Source organism: Cetorhinus maximus, chromosome 4 (genome assembly GCF_964194155.1).
Source record: "Cetorhinus maximus chromosome 4, sCetMax3.hap1.1, whole genome shotgun sequence".
NCBI classification, from domain to species: Eukaryota; Metazoa; Chordata; class Chondrichthyes; order Lamniformes; family Cetorhinidae; genus Cetorhinus; species Cetorhinus maximus.
The window spans coordinates 2,954,316-2,980,767 of NC_135882.1; the positions used below are offsets into that span (position 1 = coordinate 2,954,316).

General features: G+C 44.0%; 1 protein-coding gene across 1 annotated transcript; it reads left to right on the top strand.

The window, feature by feature from the left end:
- Nucleotides 1-9,262: 9,262 nt before the first annotated feature.
- On the top strand, nucleotides 9,263-13,926 carry LOC144679443 (transmembrane protein 74-like). The gene is made up of 3 exons (XM_078539826.1): nucleotides 9,263-9,504; nucleotides 10,244-11,382; nucleotides 13,407-13,926. Exon 2 carries the CDS (start codon nucleotides 10,598-10,600, stop codon nucleotides 11,378-11,380), a length of 783 nt encoding a protein of 260 aa, XP_078395952.1. The 5' UTR covers nucleotides 9,263-9,504; nucleotides 10,244-10,597; the 3' UTR covers nucleotides 11,381-11,382; nucleotides 13,407-13,926.
- Nucleotides 13,927-26,452: the final 12,526 nt, after the last annotated feature.

Sequence of the window (26,452 nt, forward strand, 5' to 3'; positions counted from 1 at the left end):
GGTCAGGCAGCATCTGTGGAGAGAGAAATAGAGTTAATGTTGCAGGTCAATGACCGTTTCACCAATTCAGCCATTTTGGCTGCTGTGTTCCTCTATCCTGTACCATGATGTGTTGCTGCTGTATTGTGTAAATAACTACAGCACGGGAATTAGCTGCTAGCTTCTTCAATTTGACATCAAAATGAACAAAGTCATACCAAATGTGATGTATTGTGATACCCACTAAAAACCACATCAGACTGCTCGAAGGATATGTGTAGCGATGCGGTGAGATGCCCAAATAGCAAAGGAATAAAATAATGGTGATGACCACGCAAATATAGACCAACATCAGAATGTTGGCCACGGCTGTGTGCTAGGGCCCCTGTGGTGGCCACGTCACTGTCAGTGCTCGACGGCAGTGAGATAGATGATCGGTGAATGCCATTTTGCGTTTAGCTTACAGAATGAATCACAAATTGTGACAGCTCTTCATCAAGCTTCGCATCTGCTGAATTCTGATTAAATCTGAGCAATAAAATCTTGTGGATAAGTAAGCAAAGAATTCCTTTGAGCCGGATGTTCTGAATGTATTTACTAAGGAGCTTTGGTAACATGGGGCTGGATTTTATGCCCCCTCCCCGCCTCCCTCGTCAGGCGTGTTTGGGTGGGGAGGTGGGGGGAACAGGTAAAATATGCCAGGCAGCCAGCCAACTGCCTTCCCATCCACCACTGACCTGGTCCTCTAATACAGGGGGTGGGTAAAGAGACCACTGGAATGCCCACCCTTAGGCCAATTGAGGGCCTTAAGTGGCCAATTATTGCCGACTTAAGGCCCTCAATCCGCTTCCACTGCCATAAAAGGCCGGGCAGTGCCTGGCAGATGAGAGTGAGAAGGCTGTTTTTTAACAATCTTGTTGGAAAGACAAGAAGGAAGGTGGGAACATTATTCGGAGGTGGGGGGCCTTGTTCACATCAGGGGCATCTCTGCCTAAGATGTTTCCCCACCTTTTGTACTTTGCCACCTGGCCTCCAAAACCCACCCCACCCCCCTCCTCACCCCCTCCCTTGACACCCCAATCCCTCCCTGTCCAATGCCCCAGACTCACCGCTCCCCGGTGGCCATGTTCTCTTCATCTCGGGAACTCCATGCTATCCCAGCAGTGCCCACCACTCAGCCTGGCGCCTATGGGACTGCTGGAGCTGCCAGCCAATCAGACTGACTGGCAGCCCCTTGAGGGCGGGACTTCCTCAAACTGGAGGGTGGAAACCCAACCCTCAGCTTGTTTAGGCTGCCTGGAGCATGTCATTGCTGCTGTATGCACCCCTCCAACCAACCTCCCATAAAATCCAGCCCATGGTAACATTACAAAGGGCCCTGGTCACACTGTCTCGAGCACTGCTTGAGAAACTATCTCTCCTGGCGGGAAAAATCCAGCACAACAAAAGAGAGAAAAGTTTGCATTTACTTGGTGCCTTTGATAACCTCAGGATATCCCAAACTACTTTGCAGCCAATTTGAAATGTTGCAATGTCGAAGACGTGGCAGCCGATTTTAACACAGCAAGATCCCACAGCCATCAGTGAGCTACGTGAGCAGGTAATCTGTTTTAGTGATGTTGGTTGAGTGATAAACATTGGCTAGGATCCCGGGAAGAGCTCCCCTACCTTAGTGCTATGGTATATTTTACATCCACCTGAAAGGCTAGATGAGGCTTCAGTTTAACATCTCATCCAAAAGATGGTGCCTCCAACAGTGCAGCACTCCCTTGGTGCTGCACTGGGAATGCCAAATGAGATCATGTGCTTTGAAACTCGAGAAACAGCGCCTCATCTTTCCATTAGGGATTTTTCAGCCTTACAAGCTTAACATTGAGTTCAACAATTTCAGATCATAACCGTTGCTCCTGTTTACTCAAACAGCAGCTGTTGGCAATGATTCTGCTGTTGCCATTCCCACCTCCTCTAGACCCATCATGTATTTCTTTCATTGGTCCATTGGCACCTCCTTTTGAATTTGCACCATCATCCCTATCATCAGTTAATATCTCCTACCTTCCACCCCATCACAGGCCTTCACTTTGGCTCTATTCCCCATCCTCGCTTTTCCGACATCAGCGTTTGCTTAAAACCTGTTGCATCTCTGGCTTTTTTCAGTTCTGAGGGAAGGTCGTTGACCTGAAACGCTAACTGCGTTTCACTCTCCACTAGGTGCTGGCTGACCTGTCCAGTGTTTGCCGCGTTTTGTGTTTTTATTTCAGATTTCCAGCACAGGCGGGATTTTGGTTTTGTTGTGGCCTTTGTCCTCCATTGGCTCCCAAGAAGTGCCTTGAAATGAGTTAGAAAGAATCCACTCACTAGGGTAGAATTTCAATGTGCTGCACTGGATTCTGTTTGCAGAAAATGGACAATCTGCGGGGCCATTTTTATACCTGGGTAGCAAATTGCCCCATCATGTCCTTCCTCGTTCTGAACGCTGAACTAGTCAAGAACTGCTAGAAATTGCCCTTCCTGGGGTAGTCTGAGGGAGAATATTCATTGCCGTTCCTTTCATTCTCATGTTTATCGCTTGAAAAAAAAGTTACCAAATCAAACACAGAAAGACAGTCATCAAGGGTAAGGTTTGAAATTTTTCCAAAGTCGAAATGAGATCAATGCAGCTGTTTTTGAGGATCTCCCCGGACAGATGTGTTCACATCTGGATGATATTAAAGGACCGTTGGCATTCCAACCGCTTATCAGGTCAGCTACGTCGGCTCACGAAGCAGTTCAGTAGAAAGTTGGTGTGGAAATTGTGAAAAGGAGCTGAATGTTGGAGCTGCGAATAGAGTGCACAAGTGCAGCGCTCAAGCATAAAGCATACGGAATGTTAGCCATTGTGAATCTCTCATCGATTTAGTTCAGGCCAATCTCAGCTCATGTCATCTTATTTTATATCCTTAGAGTTTAAAGGCAGATTTTCGCGTATCATTTCGATTATTAGGATGCTCACTGGCCTGGAAACCACAAAAGGGACAATTTGTCATATTTGCAGCTACAGACATAGAGATAGAAAGAAGCAATATCTGAAGTACGCTATAATGTAATTTAAAGAGACATTGCTTAGAGCTGAGGGCTATTTACCTCCTGTTCACTGAGCACAGGAACATTAGCTACAGAATCAAATCATGACTGATCTGCACCTCAAATCCATTTAGTCACCTTTTCGCCATGTCCTTTACCCAACAAAAATCTATTGATCTGAGTTTTGAAAGCTCTGATTGACGCCCCCGCCCCCCCAGCATCCAGAGGTTTTGTGGGAGACACTTCCAGATCTCCACTGGCCTTTGTGTGAAATGGCGCTTCCCGATTTTCGAGCCTGAACAGCCTCATTCTAATTTTAAAATTATGCCCCTAATTCTTAATTTCCACATCAGCAGAAATAACAGCCTAGAATGTGAAAACAAAAAACTACTGCGGATGCTGGAAATCCAAAAACAAAAACAGAATTACCTGGAAAAACTCAGCAGGTCTGGCAGCATCGGCGATGCTGCCAGACCTGCTGAGTTTTTCCAGGTAATTCTGTTTTTGCCTAGAATGTGAAAACTGGGACCCCAAAATAGGGGGCAAGAAGCGGGCACATATTTTCATCCAGGGTGTGCTGACTCCCCTCTGTCCTTTACCCACACCAAAAGCAGCATTAGCTCCATTGCACATGCAAATAAGGGCTTAATGCATGCTTCAGCTACCCCCGTGGGCTGCATTGGGTGAAACCACAAGGAAGATAAGTAAATGTTCCTGCGTTTAGAGGCAGGGTCAGGAAGAATCCACTTCCTGACTAAAGAACAGGCAGCGTGGCTGGTCACCATTGCCTCTCCTCCTCACCAATCCCCACGGGCACCAGCAGCCTGACCTCCACTCCCTCCCTGCCGCCATGTTATTAATAACATCAGAGGCCCAAAATCAGTGCTCAGCAGTTAGACATTGGGGAACGAAGTCGAGGGGCTGAAGGGACCTGCTCCTAATTTGTATAATGCAAGTCCTTTTATTAACATTAAATTAAATTCTTTCAATAACCAGGTTTAATGTAATTTGTAGTTGATTTAGAGGGGAGTTAAGGGGAGTTGTTTCACCCAGCAGGAGTTTGGATCTCACTGTTTGAAAAGACAGTAGCAGTAGAAATCATTGCAATCTAAAGTACCTGGATATGCACTTGAAGTGCCTGAACCCCCAAGGCTAAGAATTGGAGAGTGTAATTAGGCAGAGGAGCTCTTAGCTGGCCCAAACACAATGGGTCCAATTTGAACTCAGTGTCAATGGATGGGTTTTGATTGAGTTAAAAACCTGCCTGTTCAGCTGAATGTCCTCTTTCTATGGCATGAATTTCTTTGATTTCTATGATTTATACGATTTCTAAAATTACTCCCTCAGTCTTTTATACTCATCTACTTAACCTCCATTATCCTCAAAGCAGTGAATGCAGTCTCCCCAGAGAGAAAATGAAGGAAAAATAGGATCAAAGAGGGACGAGGGATCTCAGTTTCTGTCTTGATTTACGATCATGAGCTGGTTATTCTCAGCTCCAACGTTACATAGAATGTACAAACACTGAAACAGGCCATTCAGACCAACCGGTCCATGCTGGTGTTTATGCTACACATGAGCCTTCTCACACCCCACTTCATCTCACTCTATCGACATATCCCTCTATTCCTTTCTCCCTCATGTGTTTATCCAGTTTCCCCTTAAATGTATCTATAGTGTTCACCTCAACCACTCCCTGTGGTATCAAGTTCCACATTCTCAACTCTCTCTGGGTAAAGAAGTTCCTTCTGAATTTCCTAGTAGATTTATTAGACTGCCTAATATTTATGACCAAAAAATCTCAAAATGCTCAAAAACTATTACATTTCTAACTTTTCCCAGTTCTGATGGAAGGTCATAGTTCTACTAGATTAACTCTTTCCCTCCACAGGTGTTGCCAGACTTTCTAAGTATTTCCAGCATTTTCAGGTTTGATTTATTTTTCTCGTGGCCTCTCTAGTTTTGGACTCCCCCATGTCTCCACATTTATCTTCTCAAAACATTTCATCATTTTAAAGACCACAAGCCCCAGCCATTTCATTCTTCCCTGATTATATCCATTCTTCGAAACTTTACACTCAACTGGAATAAATGACATGCAGGCACAGGAATTGGAAACACTTTTTGTCATATTTGATTAAGAAATGAGGGTCTCGAAATGTTCAGGCACTGTTTGGACTATGATGACCCTTATTTGTTAGTCAAATTGAAGTTGTAAATTGGGATCATCAAGAGGCCTGAGATCATTGTTGCAGATGCAGAATGTATTATGCAGTGCAGGATTAACAGTAACAGCAACTCTGTCAAAACAGATTATTGCTTCCCTCTGTGATCCAATGTGGTGATGTCTTCTGTTGGTGCAAGGATTCAGTAACAAAAGAAATTCAGTAGGTTGCTGACTTTCACTTGAATTAGTATCAGTGTCTGGCTGTTAACTCTTGACCAAGAGTTGGATACCAGTTGATTCCCCATTCATTAACTGTTGAGCTACAGTCACTATTCATGCTGTTGGCTGCTCCTGCTCAGGCATGTCTGTCGTATTCATTCTGCACTGGGTATCAGTGAGTCCTGATGGGCTGCTTCACAAATGCACTCCCCCCGCAACTTGTCCTCTCTTTTTGTCCTGGCTCTTGAAAGAGCTATCCAATTAATCCCCTTTCCCTCACAGCCCTGCAATTTATTCCTTTTCAAGTATTTATCCAATTGCCTTTTGAAAGTTACTATTGAATCTGCTTTTACTGTCCTTTCGGACAACACATTCGGATTATCATTACTCACTGCTGCTTTTAAGAATTTCTCCACATCTTCCCTTTGGCTTTTATGCCGAACTTCAAGAGGGGCTATTGACCCTCTTGCCAGCGAAAACAGTTTCACTATCAAAATACTTTATGCACTAGGAGAGTGCTTTCTGTCTAGCATGGTATGACAGCTGTCCCTATACACAGGGTTATTATTCATCCTTTAGAATGCTGGAGACCTACACAAAAGCAAAACCCCGTGGATGCTGGACATCTGAAATAAAAACAGAAAATGTTGGAAAGACTCAGCAGGTCTGGCAGCATCTGTGGAGAGAGAAACAGAGTTAACGTTTCAGATTAAGTTTTTGACCAGAAGTTTAATACATTAGGGTCAGTGAGTAATTTCTCAGTAATTACCATCAAAGCACCCTGTGAGGAATAAATAAATGTTTGCACAGGACTAACGTAATTTCGCCATCCCACAGTGTGTGTGAGTGAGAACCCATCACTGACAGACTGAGTCTTTCGAGTCTCACCGAGTTCTCGGTATCCTGCAATCCATTCTCAGAAATGCTCTGTAACTGCGGTTGGATGCTGAGAGAGGACTAACATCGGCGGGAGTTTGGTATGAGCTGAAGTGTTGATAAGGCTCATTTGGCGTGACAGGCCACTTCTCTCATTTCGACTTCTTCTAGTTCGCTGTTGCCCATAAAATGGCAGTTTGATGTAGCGAAGGATTTCACCAGACAGGGAATGAAATGGTATACAAAATTTCTCGCCAGCTAGAAGATGAAAATGAAATCTAAGAGAGGTTTGAGATTATTGCTGCCGACACAGAATCTGTTATACCGTGCAGTATTAGCCGTGACACTAACTGTAAAAATAGTCATTATTGCACATTTGCATTCTCTTAGAAAACTGCACACTGTACTCTCATGAACTAATGCAATTCCATGTTATGTGTCGAATATAAAACAGCACAATGGGGATAGTACATTTGCATTCCAGAATAAGTGAATCCACTGTGATGGCCAAATGCCAAGGATCGCTTTAGTAACTATAACTCCCCCGGAGAAAGGTAAAGGTGTTATATTGACAGGGCATTATCAAAGGGGTGGACATTGCGCTTCTTCCCAGTTTAACTGACCATGACAAAGGGAGCAGATATCAACCCGTTTCAGCAATTGATTCAACGCATGAGATGATGAAAACCCAAGGCACAGATGGTAAAAGATCATGTGATCAAATGATCCCATCAATCCCTCCTTTAACAGAGCAGTGCCTGTATAGATTGAAGGAAACCCTTGACATTTAAGGTGTGCTCCCGTCCTCTCTACAGGCTCCATAGTGGTTAGGGTTGTATCATCAATCCCCAGCAGAGATGGGAGAGCAGTGATTCCCCCCTCCCCTCCCCCGCCTGATAACATAGGCAGTTTTTGATACAGCAGTTTCATCACAATGTGGATGAAAGCTTGAAGGAAAACCGCATCCAGAGCCATCCTTGGAGTCAGCTGTGGCTCAGGGGTAGCACTCTCACCTCTGACTCAGAAAGCTGTAAGTTCAAGTCCTGCTACAGGACTTCAGCATGAAAACATAAGTTAATGCGCCCAGTGGACTGCTGAGGGGGTCCTGCCTTGTCAGGTGGATGTAAAACATTGATTTCATGGCGCTATTTCAAAGAATGAGTAGAGGAGCTCTGGCCAGTGTTTATCTCTCAATGAACACCAAACAGATTGTTTGGTCAGATTACTCCTTGTGAGATCTTGCTGTGCCCATATTGGGGGGTAATTCCTGCATTATAAGTGACTACAGTTCAACAGTACTCCCTGAGGTGCTATAGAAATGCAAACATTTCATCAATGGGATAGCAAATAGGGTCAATTCTATAGAAAGAGAGAGTCTAGTTTGACTCTCCCTCAGCTCCGAAGAGGGATCATATTTGATTCGAACATTTAACTCTGTTTCTCTCTCCACAGATGCTGCCAGACCTGCTGAGATTTTCCAGCATTTACTGTTTTTATTTCAGGTTTCCAGCATCTGAAGTATTTGGCTTTTATTTTAGGGTCAATTCTATGATGTTTAGTTGTGAAAAAGTTCCTAGTTTTATTGTTTTATAGACTCAATATAAGACAAGCTTGATCAAAGAAAACCCATATATATAAAGCTCATACTAAATTTAAAAAAGTATATTTTATACATGTTAACATGTCATTTCATGTTCAATGTCTCTGAGTCAAAGGTTGTGGATTCCTGACTAACCTCAGAGACTTGAACACAAAATCTAGGCTGGTGTTCTCGGACAGCACTGAGGGAGTGCTGTACTGCCTGAGATGCTGTCTTTCAGGTGAGACATTAAGCTAAGCCTTCTCATAGTGGATGCAAAAGATCCCATGGCAGTATTAAAAAAATTAGGAGGTGTGTTCTCCCTGATACCCTGGACAATATTTGTCCCCGAGCACCAAAACAGATTATCTGGTCATTTATTACACTGCTTGTTGTGGGATCTTACTGTGTATAAATTGGCCGCCAAGTTTCCTGAATTACAGCAGTGACTATACTTCCAAAGTACTTCATTGGTTGTATAAAAGGTGAAGCAGCAACAAGGATACAATGCTGGCTGAGTGATAGAAAACAGATTAGTGTTGAACAACTTCCCCAGGGGTTGGTGTTAGCATCACTGCTTTTCCTGATATATATTAATGGCCTAGACCTGGGTGTGCAGGACACAATTTCAAAATTTGCAAATGTTATTACACTTCAAAGTATTGTGAACTGTGAGTGGAATAGTGTAAAACTTCAAGAGGACATAGGCTGGTGGAATGGATGGGCAAGTGGCAGATGAAATTTAATGCAGAGAAGTGTGAAATGATAGATTTTGGTAGGAGGAATGAGGAGAGACAATATAATATAAAGGGTACAATTCTGGACGGGGTGCAGGAGCAGAGAGACCTGGAGGTACAATTCTGGACAGGGTGCATGAGCAGAGAGACCTGGAGTGAGATGTGTGCAAATCAGTGAAAGTGGCAGGGCAGATTGGGAAAGTGACGAAAAAGGCATAAAGGACCCTGGGATGTATAAAGAGGGGCATAAATAGAGTGCAAAAGCAATGTTGCGTGTCTATAAAACACTGGCTCAGCCATTGGAAAATTGTGAAGGCAAATTCCGTTGTGGCTTTCAAAAGGGAATTGCATAAACACCTGAAGAGAAAATGTGTAGAGCAATGGGGCGGGGGGGAGGGGAAGAACGAGGGAGTGGGACTAGGTGAATTGCTCCCGCAGAGAGCCGGCAGGGACACAATGGGCCGAATGGCCTCCTTCTGGGCTGTAACCATTCTGTGATAGAGCGATGGCGAGGCTTCTTTCTGCATCGAAACCTTTCTGTGTGTCAAGTAATGGCTGTGCACGTGTTTAACGTGAGATCCAAGCTGGCTTTGAAAGCCCCTTCTCGCTTGAAGCAGTGAATCCAGGTGTAGTTTGCTAGACAGACAGGAAGGGAGGGCTCTGGTATGCGGAATGGTGAGACTCCAGTTCCCAGAGTGCTCGGCCTGTTGGAGATCTGGAGCCCTGAGTTTCCGCTGCGAGTCCAGGATTGACACATCATCAGGTCCAGAATGTGAGCGGAGCAGCCGAGAGCCAGGGGGGCTGCTGATCAGCCACTGCTCCACTCTCAATTATACTGAGGAGGACAAGCCGGGAGCAAAATATCACACAAAGGGCTGGAGGAGGTATGTCAGGGGAAGAGCAAGGCTGGCTCTGGTTGCATTCTCTTCACTGGTGCGATTGCGAGATCGGTGCTAATTATTGTCAGAGATGTTTTCACTCTTTCCTGTTCTTCGGAGGCAGAGAGAGAGAGAGAAAGAGAGAGAGAGAGGGAGCTGAATCAATCCAGGCAGCGTGTCAGTAAACTACAAGATGTTTGTTTCTGGCAGGAGAGTTCTTGGCAGAGGCTGGTTGGGCGTTGGTTTGAACTTTATCGCCTTTGATTGGGTAACAATTCCATCTATAAAAAAAAACATTTTTCCCGGTGTGGCAGGATGGGAAAAAGTTTCAGCCCTTGATTTTCGGATGTATTTCCACGTCTAAATTGCTTTGCTTGAGGTTTAAAACCCAGCTCATTGCAAACACACGGTTTAAGTGGAGTGAGAGGGAGAATACCATCTGCTGCCCAGAACTAATTTGATTTCATGCTAATGGTTTCTATCCGCGGTTGCAAAGGATTTAAAGCGGACTTGATCATGGGAATGAGGTTTCTCTCTCTTTTTTGTTTTAACCACGGCCGCGATCTTGATGCAAGTTCGAATCCTGTAAAATCCAGAGCGTCCGCTGCCTCTTGTCCTCAGTGGCGATTGAGGCTGTAAATTAGCGAAGACTAATGTGCAGATAGTGCAACGTGAAGGATCTGTGTGAGTTTTCGATATTACCCGATTATTCTGATGAACTTGTCTTTTTTTTTCAAATCAACAGATAGACGTGTCCAATCGGTTAATTCTCGATTTAACACCAGCCCTACCCGCTATTTCCCCCACAGCCAGAGGGTTACCTATGTTCCAATGACGAGCGACAGGAGCAGAGAGATGGGGGAGGCACTGATTCTGACTTTGTGCTTCATGGAGACATTCTGGTGCTAACTGTCTCCTTGGAAGCCGGTGCTGCCTGAGGGCTTATTTTGCAGTCAGTACCGACCCGATGGAGAGCTAGCTGTGAGTCTCCCTGTAGGGGTGCAGGCAGCTGCTTCCTATCAGAGATGCCTTAAAGGACACCCATTGCTTGGGGGCGGTCCCCCCCACCCACACACACATAACCAACCCCCATTTTCAAATGGCTTCTGTGGAATTAGTTTTCTTGGACGAAGGGAAAAGTCAACCCTGTGCGTGGAAGGAACTGGACTGGGGATTCCACACCGCCTTCCCGGGTTCAGCACCAGGGACAGCGCCCTTTGACTGTTACAGCTCCAAACACAGGCAGCCCTGCCTGGGCGGGAAGGACATTAAGGTGTGTTGTGACCAGGAGCTGGAAACATCTTTCGCCTATGTGGATGAAAATGTCAACCTGCAACGGGCAAGCCCCGCGCTCTCCGACAAAAACTACCCCATCCAGTCCTACCACGGCTCCTCCAGTGACATCAGGCCGATCCCCCAAGGGCTGCAGGAACTCTCGGTCGGGTCTGATGATGACAGTTCATCCGGCAGCTCGGACGCCCCGGTGGATTACGGCTTCATCAGCGCCCTGCTCTTCCTGTTCAGCGGGATCACCCTGGTCATCGTATCCTACCTGATCCCCCGCGATGTGACCGTGAACCCAGACAGCGTTTCAGCCCGGGAGATGGAGAGGCTTCAAAGGGAGAGCGCCCGGGTAGGCGCTCACCTGGACAGGTGTGTCATCGCTGGACTTGGGCTCTTGACCCTGGGGGGAATACTCCTCTCCACTTTGTTAATGATATCAATCTGTAAAGGTGAATTATACAGGAGGCAGAGGTTCGCAGCTAGTGGAAGATCCGGCAAAATTTATGGGTCGTTTCGCTTTCGCCTGAAATCCCCGGGTCCCAACAGTTCCATCCAACTTTTCCCGCTGGATGGAGAGGACACGATAACTATCGATTAATGGTATCGTATGTTGTGATCTTCAAACATATTTAATTTATTCCTCACATAGATTAATATTCTAAAACTTTTGACTGTGAAATAACCACAACATCCCACTCCCCTGGTCTCCTGTAAGGAAAAGTAGAAAAGACAAAAGGAATAGTCCTGAGCAAAGCTCATTGCATCCTCCCATCCAGATTGAGCGAATATCTCTAGACCATGTCACTACATCAATTTCTAAATTTTGAAATGATTCACAATCCAATAATCTGCTCCACTCCCAGCAGGTGTTGATGATATTCTTGTTAGTTTATGCTGTCTGGTCTGTTTTTAGCAAGACAGGAATAGGAGGCTATCCAATCCCTCAAGCCTCTTCCGCCATTTAAGTAGGCCATGGCTGATCTTTACCTCAACTCCATTACTGCCTTTGATCCCCATCTCTTCAAACCCTTCCCTGATATTAAAAAAACTCCTCGCATTCTTGAAGAGTTCAGTTGACCCCCAGCATCCCAAGCCTTTTATGAGAGAGAGTGTGTTCCTGATTTCCGTTGCTCTTTGTGTAAAAACGTGCTACCTGATCTCAATCCCATATGGACCTAGCTCTAATTTGAAGGTTCTGTCCCATTGTGTCCTGGATTCCCCTATCAAAGGAAATAGTTTCTCTATATAATCCCTATCAAATCATTTACGAATTTCACCTCAATTAGATCTTCGCCCAAATTTCTCACTAATTCTAAAATCAAATTTTGTAAGCCTTTCCTTTTTCTTTTAAAAAAGAAAAGGTTATTTCCTCTTGTCATTTAGAATTTTTCATTTATTTGTGTTTTATAGAAAATCAAAAATGTTTCATTCATCAAGTACATATAACTCTGGTAGAAAAAGGAAATGCTGAGAACACACAGCAGTTGAGGAGTGGGGAGAATCAATGAGTTATTTGCTGTGGATCACCCCAAACCCCCACACATTTAACTTTGGTGCCTTGGTCGAATCCAACTGAAAATCAATAACTCGCCAACATTTTATGAAATCTTGATTTATATAAAATAAAAGCCACATGATTACTTAGTGATAGTAAGCCATTTATTGGATAACCCTTTCAAACTCCTACATGCCATATGATGGGCCAGATGGCCACTTTCTGAGTTGTAAGATTCTATAATTCATTTGACAAATTGTGAAGTCTGGTTTCTTGAGTGTGGCTTGTGCACCACTGATTTGAGCTATTCACAACCCCACAAGTGTCTGTAGTACCTCTGGTGAAATAGCTGCAGGTTAACCATTCCAATCCACCAGAATTGCAACCGATATTAAAAGGGATCTTGAATAAATTTGATTGTGTTTTCTATACATATTTTACACCACTTACTCCAGAAAAGTCATTGCTAGTTGAGCAGGACTGTACCATCAGTGTGCCATTTTGTTCCTAAACTGTAATTATACATCACTGTTCTTTGTTACAACTAATATGCAAATAAATGTTATCTTAAACTTACAGTATATAGATTTGTTTTGAAAGATAAAATCCAATTATTCTTAAAACACAAACCAATGACTAGGGCTGTACATTCTTCATGGTCTTTAGATAATCAAAGAAGTCAAATTTCACAGGCAGTACACAGAATTCATCAAAAAATACAATGTCAAAAAGATGCCACTTGCAACAAGAAACAACTTGTGCTAAATGTCTGTTGTGTCACTCCATTCTAGTCAGGTCATTCTCCAGCTGGTTTGGGTTACGCCCCATCTCATTGCCTCTTGTGTGTCCCACTAGCTAGAGACAATAATTGTAGAGTGAGGGCTTTGAGGACTTTGGGTGAGTCTTGCATGGCTTCTTTTATGGAGAAACCTGGTTAGCAAGATTTGGCTCCCTAAAAGGAGAATTATTCAATAATAATTAAAATCAAAATTACGTAAGGAATCGTCAAAACATAATTCACAACATTTTCCTCCCTCTAATAAGTCTTGCTTCTTGAAGCTATTCCTCTTCCTGTTTAACCACGTTGTGTTCACTCTCCAATTCCTTGTACATTGTTTCTCCCCTACAGCTTGCAGCTAGTATCCTGCAGATTAGATCCTCACCCAGACATCTCAGCTCTTAGTTAAGCCTCTCAACTTTGATGTACAGGACCTCCATCTTCTCTATTCCCATGTGCCTCTTCTGCCCTGGCGCTAAGCTCCTTCCATCAGAGGAGCTGCAACTGGACACTTACTCAACACTCCCTGGGTGAGGCCCACATCTTCTTTCTTATGATGGAGATTGTTTGAGGAATGAAACAGATTTAAACTTGTTTGCGATTCCTGATCTTTGTGTCTTGGTATCTGCATTGGCAGATTAATTACACAAGCCGCTTCCAATGACACTGAACCCATATAACCTGTGCAGGTTATGAACAATGATTAGCTCTACCAATTACATTACTGTATAAGTATTAAATTTATATTGACCTATTTAATGCAAGTATTTAATGCCTTATTCTAATGTATCATGTTTATTCTACTGATATGTTCAACTGTTTAACAAAGAAACAATTGGTTTAAAATAAAGTGCTCTTTCAATTGCATTCTAAGTGTTTTCAAAGTGTAAGTATCTTACTTTCACTAGCCCAGTATTCAGAATAATGCTGCTTTACTGCATAGTCAATATGCAGTAATTAGATTTCAGTTGGAATTCTATATTTAATGTCACTGGTGTATAATCAGGCTAATGCATTCCTGCTTAAATCCTTCAGGCAAAAATTGTTAATAGTAGGGAACTTACACTTTGTGACCTCAGAACATCTCAAAGCATTTTACAGCCAAAGAAGTATATTTAAAGTGTAGCTAGAGTTATAACATAGGAGCACAGCAGCCAATTTTATCCCAGCGAGATCCCACAGACAACAATATGAACATTTCCTGGCTCTTCTTCCAGTAGTACCACATGTCCTTAAGAGAGAGCACACTGGGCCTTGGTCTAATTCCTCTTTTAAACGCAACATTTCAGACAGCGTAGCACTCTCTCAGTACTGCATCGGGGATTGTCTGTCTAGATTAGGTGCTCAAGTCTCTGGAGTGGGACTTGAACCCACAGCATTCTGATTCAGAGGCAAGAGTGCTACTCACTGAACCATGGCTAATATTGTAATTTGTTTGCTGATGACTAGAATTTGAAAAAAAGTGTTTTAAAACTGTTATTCTGAAGTATAAATTCCTACAAAGGTTGAGAATTAAGCTGCTAGATGGAGTTATAAAATGTGAATCAATTTACCCTGGTGTCCACTTGCTTAGTAATGTATAAAAACTGATTTTACATCGCTCTTTAATATTTCAAATTGAGATCACCACTTGTTTTAAATAGTCTACAAAACATTGTCTGATAAACATCTGTCCACATTCATGGGCAACATTGGTTTTAAAATTTACAACTTCTTTTACAAAGTGCACATGAACAGATGAGATATTTTACTGTCTAATTTACAAGCACAAAGCTGTGTTCATGTGACGGATTGCCTTAACATCACATATGCGTAGTTTTATGATACCAACAGATGCTCAAGCCAAACTTTCCGTGGATAGTGTAATGGGAGATTCTGCCAGTCAGCATATTTTCATCACTTTGATATCTAAATTGCATTGTATAAAACTGTTGTCATAGATACTATATCAAATGGAATGACAGTCCCACCACATAGAATACTGCTCTTTTTACAGTGTAACAATCACACTGCTGTGTTGTTTTTTTACTGAAATGATGTTGTCTACTGGTTAATTTATTAAGTTTAACCCTTGCACTGCCACCAAAGCCCTGTCAGTTCTGTGAGTCTCTGACAAGAATAGAACTTTACTGGGGAATTGCTAGGAATAGCTTTATCACTTTAATATTGGCTATAAACTTGAAATATTCTCTCTGTTCCTTTTTTTTAATTTTAACTTTCATCCTACTCTTTTTCTAACTGATGTACTCTCTAGCTTTCCTCCCTATTTTTAATAAGAATATTTTTTAATGAACTGCTTTTTTCATCTACTTCTTTGTTCAGGTTGTTCAGTTGGGATGTGAGAGCAACTTCCCAAAATATTCATAGGATCATAACTAGTTAGAGTGGAGAAAGAGGCCATTCAGGCTGTTGAGGTTGTGCCAGCTCTCTGCAAGAACAACGCAGCTAATTTCACTTCCTGTCCTTTCCCATTTAGCCCTGCACATTTCTCTCCTGCCAGGTGCTTATCCAATTCCATTTTAAAGACCTTGATTAAATCTGCTTCCATCACACTCGCGGGCAGATCCCAACCACTCTCCGTGTAGAAAAGCTTTTCCTCGTGTCACCTTTGGTTCTTTTGCAATTATTTTATATTTGTGTGTCTGGATTCCTGCCCATTCTGTTATCAGGAACAATTTCTCCCTCTCCACTGCCCTTACCCTTCATGATTTAGAATATGTCTGGCAAATTTCTTCCCAACCTTTTCTTCTCTAAGGAGAACAGTCCCAGCTCCTCTAATCCATCATTCTAACTGAAGTCCCTCATCCCTGGAACCATTCTCTTAAATCTTTTCTGTGGCCCTCTCTAAAGCCACAACATTGTCGTAGTTTTGGCTCTACATGAGCTTCATGATCAGGTTCTTTCCATTGAAACAATATTGTGGGTCTGGTGTCACAGGTAGGCCAGACCAGGTAAGGATGGCAGATTTCCTTCCCTAAAGGAGATTAGTGAACCAGGTGGGGTTTTTTTTTTACAATGATCAATGAGTCACCATTACTGAAACAATCTTTATATTCCAGGTTTATTAATTGAATTTAAGTTCCACCAGTTACCTTGGTGGGATTTGAGCACATATCCCCAGAGCATTAGCCTGGGCCTCTGGATTACTAGTCCAATGACATTAGAACTGCATTCACCATCTCCATTAGATGTGAAAGATTTCATGAGACTATTCAGGGAAGAGCAGAGGTGTTCTGCCAATGTTCTGCCCAACATTTATCCCTCAACCAATACTACTAAAACACATGTGACCTAGCCATTATTGCATAATTGTTTGTGGGAGCTTGCTGTTCACAAATTGGCTGCAGATTTACCTAGATTACAACAGTGACATCATCTTTAAAAAAAAACCAACCGGCTGTAAAACACTGTGGATGGCCTCAGGCTGTGAAAGATGCTAATAGAAATACAAGCCTGTCTTTTCTTTTAAGGTTTTGTATCTTATTGCTTACATAACAGGATATCCAAGTAACTAAAATGTATTAACTAATAACAAATGAGTTAATAGTTTCAGATTGTATATTAGTTTGTGAAGCCCGTGGCTAAACTTTTGGCAGTGATGGATAGGTAAGGATGATATACAGGGAATAATTTGTCTGCTTGAGTTTCAGTTCATATTCTCCTGGGGAAGAGTTTTCCTGTCAGTGAGCTGATGTGTAAAATGACGGGTGGTGACATGGGGCAGGTGTCCCGATGTCACCGCCCGTCATTTAGATTGTCAGTTCGGGAGATGCACAGCCGCGTCACCGCCCGTCATTTAGATTGTCAGTTCGGGGGTGCATAGCCGCGTCAGCTGCACGCCCGCCAAACTGCCAAAGGCCTATTAAGGCCATTAACAAAGTCATTAAAGCTGTTAAGAACACTGCGAGTCCAACCTTAAGGTTGGCGGGGGGGCAGGTGAAGAGCCCAGGCGGCCTTCGCATTTTTCATGGAACCTCATCCGCAGGCGGGATGAGGCTTCATGAAGGGTTTATAAATTAAATAAAATTTTTTGAAAAAATTAATGGACTTATCAGCTCATGTGACAGTTTCACATGAGGGGACATGTCCCTAACATTTTTTTTCACCTTTATTACATTTTTCAACACCTAAACTAATCTCCCTGAGGCACCTCCATGCCCCGGGGAGATTTCTGCGCTCTTTCGCGCGCATGCATGTAAGAGCACAGGCCCCGACTCAGGGACACCCATTCCCACCAGGGGCACCCATTCCCCCCATTAAAATCTTGGATAGACTGCAGTGTTTGAAAACACAGGAGCTGATTTTGCAATAGGAATAACAGTGAGTCTATCAGTGCTCACCATTATTATGGAGTAAATCAGACAGCAACTTCCAGCGTCTATACACGTGCCATTAAACATGAAAATCCGGAAGTTGGTCATTTTGTCCTGCACCTTCACAAGTTGCACTTCACTGGTTTCACATCGAGAGGCTTAGCACTGATATCCATCGAAGGACTTGAAATTTCTGTACTTACCCACTAAACATGTCTGAAACCATTAACATTGGTGCATTCAGGTGTAAGCAAACTTTTAACAGTGCAATAAATCTTAATTACTGACCAACAACCTCTCAGGCCCTGAAAATTTCATTTCACAAGTGTGGGGTCTCAGTCCAAGCTCAGCACCGCCAGTTGAACTTCATTCTGAATTAAAACTTAGTTCCAAGAGCCTCAACCTGCAGTGTGGGAGTCACAAATTGATACAGTAGATGTAAATGCTCTGGAAGGGCAGACAAGGTCTATTTACGTGTCATAACCTTTAAGAATTTATTGTTGGAGAGTTTAAAAAATCTGTCTCTTACTCTCTTAATCCCATCTTTCTTTCCTCTCTTTATTTTACTTTCTGTATATGAGTTCATATTGAATTAAATATAATAATTCTATACATGGTTTGGATTCTGCACGTCTCAGTGAGGATTCTACAATCTGATTGGTGGAAGAGACACTGTTGGTTACTCTGTTCACACGTCATAAATCCCCTGCAGAGAGTGCCATGCTGAAATAGCTCTCCAACAATCATAAGTTACCACTCAAAAGCCCAGGAAAATTTTGTGGACAGCTGTAATGTAATGAATGATGAGGACCGTTCCATTGCTGCTGACTATAAAATCTGAGCTGTGGGCACATTGTCCTCCTCCTGCACATCCTCCTCCAGGGGAGAAGCGTCAGACACCAGGCTGCCAAGAAACTCTGTGGCACCCTTGCCAACGGGGTAGCAGAAAGCATCTTAACCACTGAGCCATCAGTACACTGCCAGAGAACACAGGAAGGTCTTTATAAGACACAAAAACAGAAAATGCTGGAAAAACTCAGCAGGTCTGGCAGCATCTGTGGAGAGAGAAACAGAGTTAACGTTTCAAGTCCGTATGACTCTTCTTCAGGGCTACCAGAGCTCAGAGCTCTGAAGAAGGGTCATACCGACTAGAAACGTTAATTCTGTTTCTCTCTCCACAGATGCTGCCAGACCTGCTGAGTTTTTCTGGTATTTTCTGTTTTTGTTTCAGATTTCCAGCATCCGCAGCATTTTGCTTTTATCTTAAGGTCTTTATAAGGTTTGATCACTTGTTACTTCCCTGCAATGAACAAGAACGCTTGTTTTAAACACTAACTTTTGGTGCTAAGATTTATGATACAGTTCCTATCACATCAATGGGATTAAAAATGACTGAATCACACTCAGAGTCACAGACACACACATACAGAGATACACAGATACATACGCACAAACAGACACATATAGAGACTCACACAGAGGCACACGCAGAGGCACACACAGAGGCACACACATGTACACGCACACAGACACAGACACACACACATACAGATACACAGAGACACACACACATACACAGATACAAAGACACACACACAGAGACACAGACACAGACACACACACACAGATACAAAGACACACAAACAGATACATTGACACACACAGAGGTTGCACATCATTGCTGTCAGTGGTTTGGAGCTGGTAGGTCAGAGCTGAATTGTCTTTGTGAGGATACCCACATCTGAAATTTTAGGCAGAAACATGAGTGGGTGGTGTTGACACAACTCTGAATCTGCATATCCTATCAATCTATTTTAACAATGAATGGGGGAGCTAAACGCACAGCAGTGAGTCTGGTAGAATTGAAGGTGCAACTTATCCATGCACTGGCAATTTATATTCATCACATACACAAAAAATAGGAAATCACGGAATCTCACAGCACAGAAGGAGGCCATTCAGCTCACTGTGCCTGTGCCAGTTCTTTGAAAGAACTGTCCAATTAATCCGGCTTTTCCCCATAGCCCTGAAAGTTTCTCCTTTTCAAGTATTTATTCAATTCCCTTTTGAAAGTTCCTATTGAATCTGCTCTCTTCGCCTTTTCAGGCAGCACCTTCCAGATCACAACAACTCGTTCCGGGAGAATATTCTGTACATCTCTCCTCTGGCACTTTTGCCAATTATTTTAAGTATGTGTCCTCTGGTCACCAACTCTCCTTCCAGTGGAAACAGTTACTCCTTTTACACTCTGCCTGGATAAGCGCGGCACCACCAACACGCAAGAAGCTCGACACCAACCTGGACAAGGCAGCTGCTAAATCAGCACCCCATCCACCACCACAAACAGCTACTCACTCTACCACTGACGCACAGTAGTAGCAGTGTGTGTACCATCTACAAGATGCACTGCAGGAACTCACCAAGGTTCCTTTGACAACACCTTCCAAACCTGCAACCTCTACCATCTAGAAGACACATGAAGTTCCCCTCTGAGCCATTAATCATCCTTTCATAGAAATATATCTCTGTTCCTTCACTGTCGCTGGGTCAAAATCCTGGAACACCCTTCCTAACTGCACTGTGGGTGTACCTACACCACATGGACTGCAGCGGTTCAAGAAGGCAGCTCACCACCACCTTCTCAAGGGCAACTAGGGATGGGCAACAAATGCTGACCCAGCCAGTCATGCTACATCTCACGAATTAATAAAAAAAAACTATCAAACCCCTCATAATTTGAAACAGCTCTATTAAATCTCCACTTAACCTCTACTCTAAGGAGAACAATCCCAGCTTCTCCAGTCTCTCCACATAACTGAAGTCTTTCACCCTTGGAACCATTCTAATAAATCTCCTCTGCATCCTCTCCAAAGCCTTCACATCCTTCCTAAACCGTGATGCCCAGAATTAAACACAATACTCCAGCTGAGGCCAAACCCAGTGATTTATAAAAGGTTTAGCATAAATGCCAGAATAAATATTCCTAAACACTAGAATCAGACAAAATAATTGACTAGATTTCTCCCTCTGAATGACCAGCACTGATGGGGCAGAAATTTCCCCTTCTTTGGGGGGGTTTTTGTGGGGGCAGGCGGGCATGAACCCGATTGGCACCCCTGATCAGGGACGCGCCGCCATTTTACATGGGCGGGCCGATTAAGGCCATCCCATCGTGACGCGTGCCTGGAAGCGCTGAGCGCTCCCTATGCGGGCGGAGTGGGGGAGGAATTCTCTGCGCGGAGGTGTCTCAGGGAGATCAGTTTAAGGTTTTAAAATTTAAATAAAGGAAAAAAAATACTTTTGAACCATATCCCCTCATGTGACAGTGTCACACGAGCTGGGACATGTCAGTGAATGTTTTCAAAATTTTTGATTTAATTTATAAAACCTTCATGGCGCCTCGTCCCGCCCGTGGATGAGGTTTCACGATAAATGCGAAGGCCGCCTGGGCTCTTCGCCTGCCCCCCCCACCGCCAACCTTAAGGTTGGGCGGCCAGCTCAGTTAATTACTTTAATTAGCCTTTAACAGGCCTTAATAGGCCTTTGACAGTTCGGCAGGTGCGCAGCCGACTCTGCTGCAATCCCGCCAAACTGAGGATCAGAATGGCGCGTGGTGATGTCAGGATGCACACCCGACGTCACAATGAGGCATTGTACACGTTGGTGAGTGGACCACACCCTCCCCCACCCCCACCCCCCCACTCACCAACCGGAAAATGCTGCCTATGGAATCTATATTCATGAAGCTGGGTATTTAAGGAAAATATACCATTGACTGTAATAAATTTATTCATTCCTTTATTCTTAGAGATACTAAGCAGCTTGGAGTGGGAAAGAAATTAATAAAAGGCCCCATTAATGTTTGATTTGAAATTGATTTGATGTCAAGTCTTTGGTCTGAGGTAGTTGTTTAACAGATAAGGTAATGTGCTGAGTAGCAGTATTCTGAATGGTGTAAATGAAGCTGTTATCAGAAACATAACACAGGTACCTTACACAGCCTTCATTAACTTTTGACACAGCACAGCGTGGTCTCCGATTTAGTTAATCAACTTACCGCATACAACAGATGAAAACAAAAAAAAAAAATCAACCAATTGTAAAATAATTGGAAAAGGCACCAACCAAGAATCAAACACAGCATGGCATTTGCAGAAGGAGTTTGTCATGAAGTCGTGGAGACCATGCCGAATAAAATAATTGCCCTGTAGTGGTGAATGGATTCTGGATCCTGTGAATCTTTAATGAAAGCCAGTCTCACACCCCACCTCCCTGACAGCTCTGTGTTTAAGTGTGCTGCCCAGCATTGAGCTTTGAGGTTTGAGGCCCTTCATGCAGCCAAGGCACAACTGGCCTCAATAGCCCTGGGCTGACAGTGACATCTACCACCTTCATTCTGATCTCTCCCCTGTGACCTGTGCTGAAAGATGTACACAGAATGTCAGTTGGAAGCCAGGATTAGGCTTGGGCGTGAAGACAACTATGGTTGAATATGCGTGGGTGGGTAGTGACTGTTTCAGAGTGCAGTGAAATCAATCCAGCATGTGCTGAGCCTGCATGGTGGGGACAGAACAGAGGAAAAAGCCAGAGAGGAAAATGTTTAAAATTAAACCCATGACCCGCATTTGCAGAATTTACAGAGGAGACATTTTAAAATAAAATATAGATAAAACATAGAGAATAAAACATTTTGTGGAAGCTTTTTGCTGGCCAATCAGCGCTCGCTTCTCATACCGTATAAAGTTGTTGCTTCCCCTGACATTGGTATTCTTGACCAAACGCAGACTGGGTGACCGCTTTGCAGAACACCTTCGGTCTGTCCACAAGCATTACCCAGACCTCCCTGTCGCTTGCCATTTTAACACTCCACCCTGCTCTCTTGCTCACATATCCGTCCTTGGCCTGCTGCATTGTTCCAGTGAAGCTCAACGCAAACTGGAGGAACAGCACCTCATCTTCCGACTAGGCACTTTACAGCCTTCCGGACTGAATATTGAGTTCAACAATTTTAGATCATGAACTCTCTCCTCCATCCCCACCCCCTTTCCGATCCCCCCTTTTTTTTCTAATAACTTATATAGATTTTTCTTTTCCCACCTATTTCCATTATTTTTAAATGTATTTCCATCCATTGTTTTATCTCTACCTTTTAGCCTATTTCAATCCCTTAACCCCACCCCACCCCCACTAGGGCTATCTGTACCTTGCTCGTTCTGCTTTCTACCCTTAATTAGCACATTCCTTAGATAATATCACCACCTTCAACACCTCTTTGACCTTTTGTCTATGACATCTTTTGGTTATCTCCACCTATCACTGGCCCTCTATCCAGCTCTACCTGTCCCCCACCCCCCCTTAAACCAGCTTATATTTCACCTCTTTCTATTTTTCCTCAGTTCTGTTGAAGAGTCATACAGACTCGAAACGTTAACTGAGTTCCTCTCCGCAGATGCTGCCAGACCTGCTGAGTTTTTCCAGGTATTTTTATTTTTGTTTTTGGTATTCTTGTGATTATCCTGATGAGTGCAAGATGAAAAACTTCAACAAAATGCCTCCTTTCAGCAAAACCCAAGCTCTGTGCGACCAAAGGACTGAGAGAATAAAACCATCAGTTATGGAACACAAATGGTAATTGGAACCATAGAATGATTTCCGCGCAGAAGGAGGACATTCGGCCCATCACATTTGTGCCATCTCTCTGTGGGCAGAGTCTTCTGAGTGTATCGGAAGCTTTTCTGGGTTACAATCTCTCTCAAACTGTCAGGTTGCCTGCCTGAGACATCATCCCAGAGGTAGTGGATTAATAGACCTCCAGTCCTTCATCCAATAAATGATAGCGGGCAGGTCCCTGAAACGGCAGACCCAGAGGGCAGGCAGCTTTGGAAGGACAGGTGATGCCACTGTTGGAAGGCAATAACAAGGGAGCCTTTATCTTGAGACACTCACTCAAGAATTATTGACTTTAATAAAATAAAGCCAGGCCAGAGCTGCCCCTAGGCTGCCCTGATTGACGGGTAACTCCTCTGCAGCAGCTGTGGCCCAGTGATGGCTGTAACTCTGGTGGGAGGGATGGTGAGAACAGGAGGCACCCGCCCATCCCAGGCCACTTGCCAGCAAACTGACTGCAGGCCCCTGCCTCTGTGTAGGGCCCATCCGTCACTGGGAAGATGCCAGTGGTACATCCAAACAGCCCAAGAATGGTCATTAATTATGCAGATTGCATACCTACCACTGCCATGTGGGCAGCCTCTACTGGGGGAGGGGGTGGGGTAATCTCTGCTGGGGGAGGGGGTGGGGTAACCTCTGCCGGGGGAGGGGGTGGGGGGTAGTCTCTGCTGGGGGAGGGGGTGGGGGGTAGTCTCTGCCAGTGGGGGTGGGGTAGCCTCTGCCGGGGGAGGGGGTGGGGGGTAGTCTCTGCCAGTGGGGGTGGGGTAGCCTCTGCTGGACTGTTGGTAGCTTTAAAGTCAGTAATTTTAGTGTGACTTGCCTATCTTGTCGTCTGATCCAATACATTATTTAATATAGTAAACTAACACGGTCATAAACCATTTTGAACCAATCCAGGAGACATTTTAAAAACTAACCAGTTACTGCATGATTGGAAACCAGCCAGGGATGATTGGACAAGTAGTGAGCCTTGATTGTGAGACAGTTGAAGAACAAGTAATTAATCAATAGATGTAATGGTAAAGGTAGGAAATATAACCTGTAACAGAAAGTATATAATGTTTTACCTTTCATAATTAACACTTGATTTTAAATATACTAATTGAATCTTATGAAATGTGTTTCTCAAACCAGTCTGGAAAGATAAGCCCAAAGCCTTCGTGACCTTGGGAAGTTACATGAAGATGGATGAAGAATGAAACATTATTCAAGTATGAAAGCGTTTGAGTAGCCATTGTATTACTGTATGGGAAGATGCTCACAAGTGTCAGGAGCCAGTTATAAATCGCCAGGCGATTAAGCTAACCAATTATTGTTCGACAGTTAGGCTAAGTTAAGATTAGAAATGTGAGCTGAGGGTAGGAAAGTTTTGGGAAAGCATTTTGTTAGCATGTTATCCACGTAATGAGTGACCAGAGGGAGGTCATCAATGCCTTCTGCCTGATCACCCAAGGAAGCAGTGAGAAGTCTGTGCAGTTGTTAAGTTAAGCTTTTTCCTTTTACTGTTAATTGAAACCTTGTCTTCTATCTTTTTAACTTGTTACCTTTTGTTATGACCCGTTCCCAGGCGAGGCCCCCCCCAATATGTTATCTTCCAGAACTGGATCCCAATTTTGTGATTTTCCCGGGTGAGGGGGAATGAGCTGGCTCTCCTTCTTTATTCAACTCCCTCGGCTGGTCGCAACAAGGTTCATTTAAAAGGGATCCCTTCCCCCAGTGAATACCTTTTCCCAGTCCATATTTATTTATTTTTTTGGAAGGAGCCAATTTAACCTGGCTTTCTTGAGTCAAAGGAAGGGTGAGTTTTTTAGTGACCAAAACCCGAGAAAAATAATAAAAACACAACACACATACACACAGGTTAGAAATTATAAGTTAAAAATCCAAATAAAAGTTTAAAAATATACGAATCAGCCTTTGGCTTGTCCATGAGGCATAGATGGCGGTATGTTGCGGCTGTTAAGTTCAGTAATTCCTGTAGAGCTGACTTTGGTAGTTTCACCATTGGTTTGAGGACACTTGGTTCTGCAGGGTAACTGAAGAGGCTGTCTTGTTTCCTTTTTGATTGTGGCTTCTGCTGAGCCTTGCCTCAAGAAACAGAGAGAGAGAGAGAGACTGAGAGGGAGAAACTTTGCCTGCAACTTTTCCTGTGTATTCCAGGAAAGGAAATAGTCATCTTGCATTCATGTCAGAGCTATTTACACATTCTGAGATATAAATCAACAGGAGATGGATATTTGGATGTCTGCTGAGATGTGCAAATCAGTCTTTTGTCTCCGCAACCACAGGAGATTAAAGTTCAGTCTTTTGCATCTTTCCTTTCTCCCTTTCAAATGTCTCTGTTCGAGGAAGGCCATGATACCTTTTCAGGTGCAACATTCCATGTTCTCTCAGCACAGGTCTGTCAGTATAATCCACATAGGAATTTTCTAGAAAGTGGTCGCTTTACATTATCAGCCATCTTTTGTTCAGTGTCCTTGCTTGTATTTCTTTAAAAACACTTAAAAAGTTCAATATGCCCGTAAGTAATTTGTGGCGGTATTGGCTTTTCATGACACTTTCTACCTTTTAAATGTCAACAGGTCTTTTGAATTTACCATCTGAAGTGTTCAGTCTTACCCGATGGTTAAGTTTAGTGTGAACGAATGATTTATTACATAATTCACAATTGGGGATTTATTGCAAAGAAGTTGTACCCCATAAATCAAAACTGACAGCCAGATAGCCTCTGCTGGGAGGGCAGCCTCTGCCAGGGGTGTTGCCAGTGGGTAGCTGTTGCCAGGAGTGTTGCCAGTGGGTAGCTGTTGCTGGGCAGATAGCTGTTGCTGGGCGGGTCCCTGTTGCTGGGCAGATAGCTGTTGCTGGGCGGGTCCCTGTTGCTGGGCAGATAGCTGTTGCCAGGCGGGTCCCTGTTGCTGGGCAGATAGCTGTTGCTGGGCGGGTCCCTGTTGCTGGGCAGATAGCTGTTGCTGGGCGGGTCCCTGTTGCTGGGCAGATAGCTGTTGCCAGGCGGGTCCCTGTTGCTGGGCAGATAGCTGTTGCTGGGCGGGTCCCTGTTGCTGGGCAGATAGCTGTTGCCGGGCGGGTCCCTGTTGCTGGGCAGATAGCTGTTGCTGGGCGGGTCCCTGTTGCTGGGCAGATAGCTGTTGCCAGGCGGGTCCCTGTTGCTGGGCAGATAGCTGTTGCCAGGCGGGTCCCTGTTGCTGGGCAGATAGCTGTTGCCGGGCGGGTCCCTGTTGCTGGGCAGATAGCTGTTGCTGGGCGGGTCCCTGTTGCTGGGCAGATAGCTGTTGCCAGGCGGGTCCCTGTTGCTGGGCAGATAGCTGTTGCTGGGCGGGTCCCTGTTGCTGGGCGGGTTCCTGTTGCCGGGCGGGTCCCTGTTGCCGGGCGGGTCCCTGTTGCTGGGTGGGATGCTGT

What these genes read in the sequence shown, in the direction of transcription:
- LOC144679443 (XM_078539826.1), top strand. Translation starts at nt 10,598, where the DNA reads ATGGCTTCTGTGGAATTAGTTTTCTTGGACGAAGGGAAAAGTCAACCC.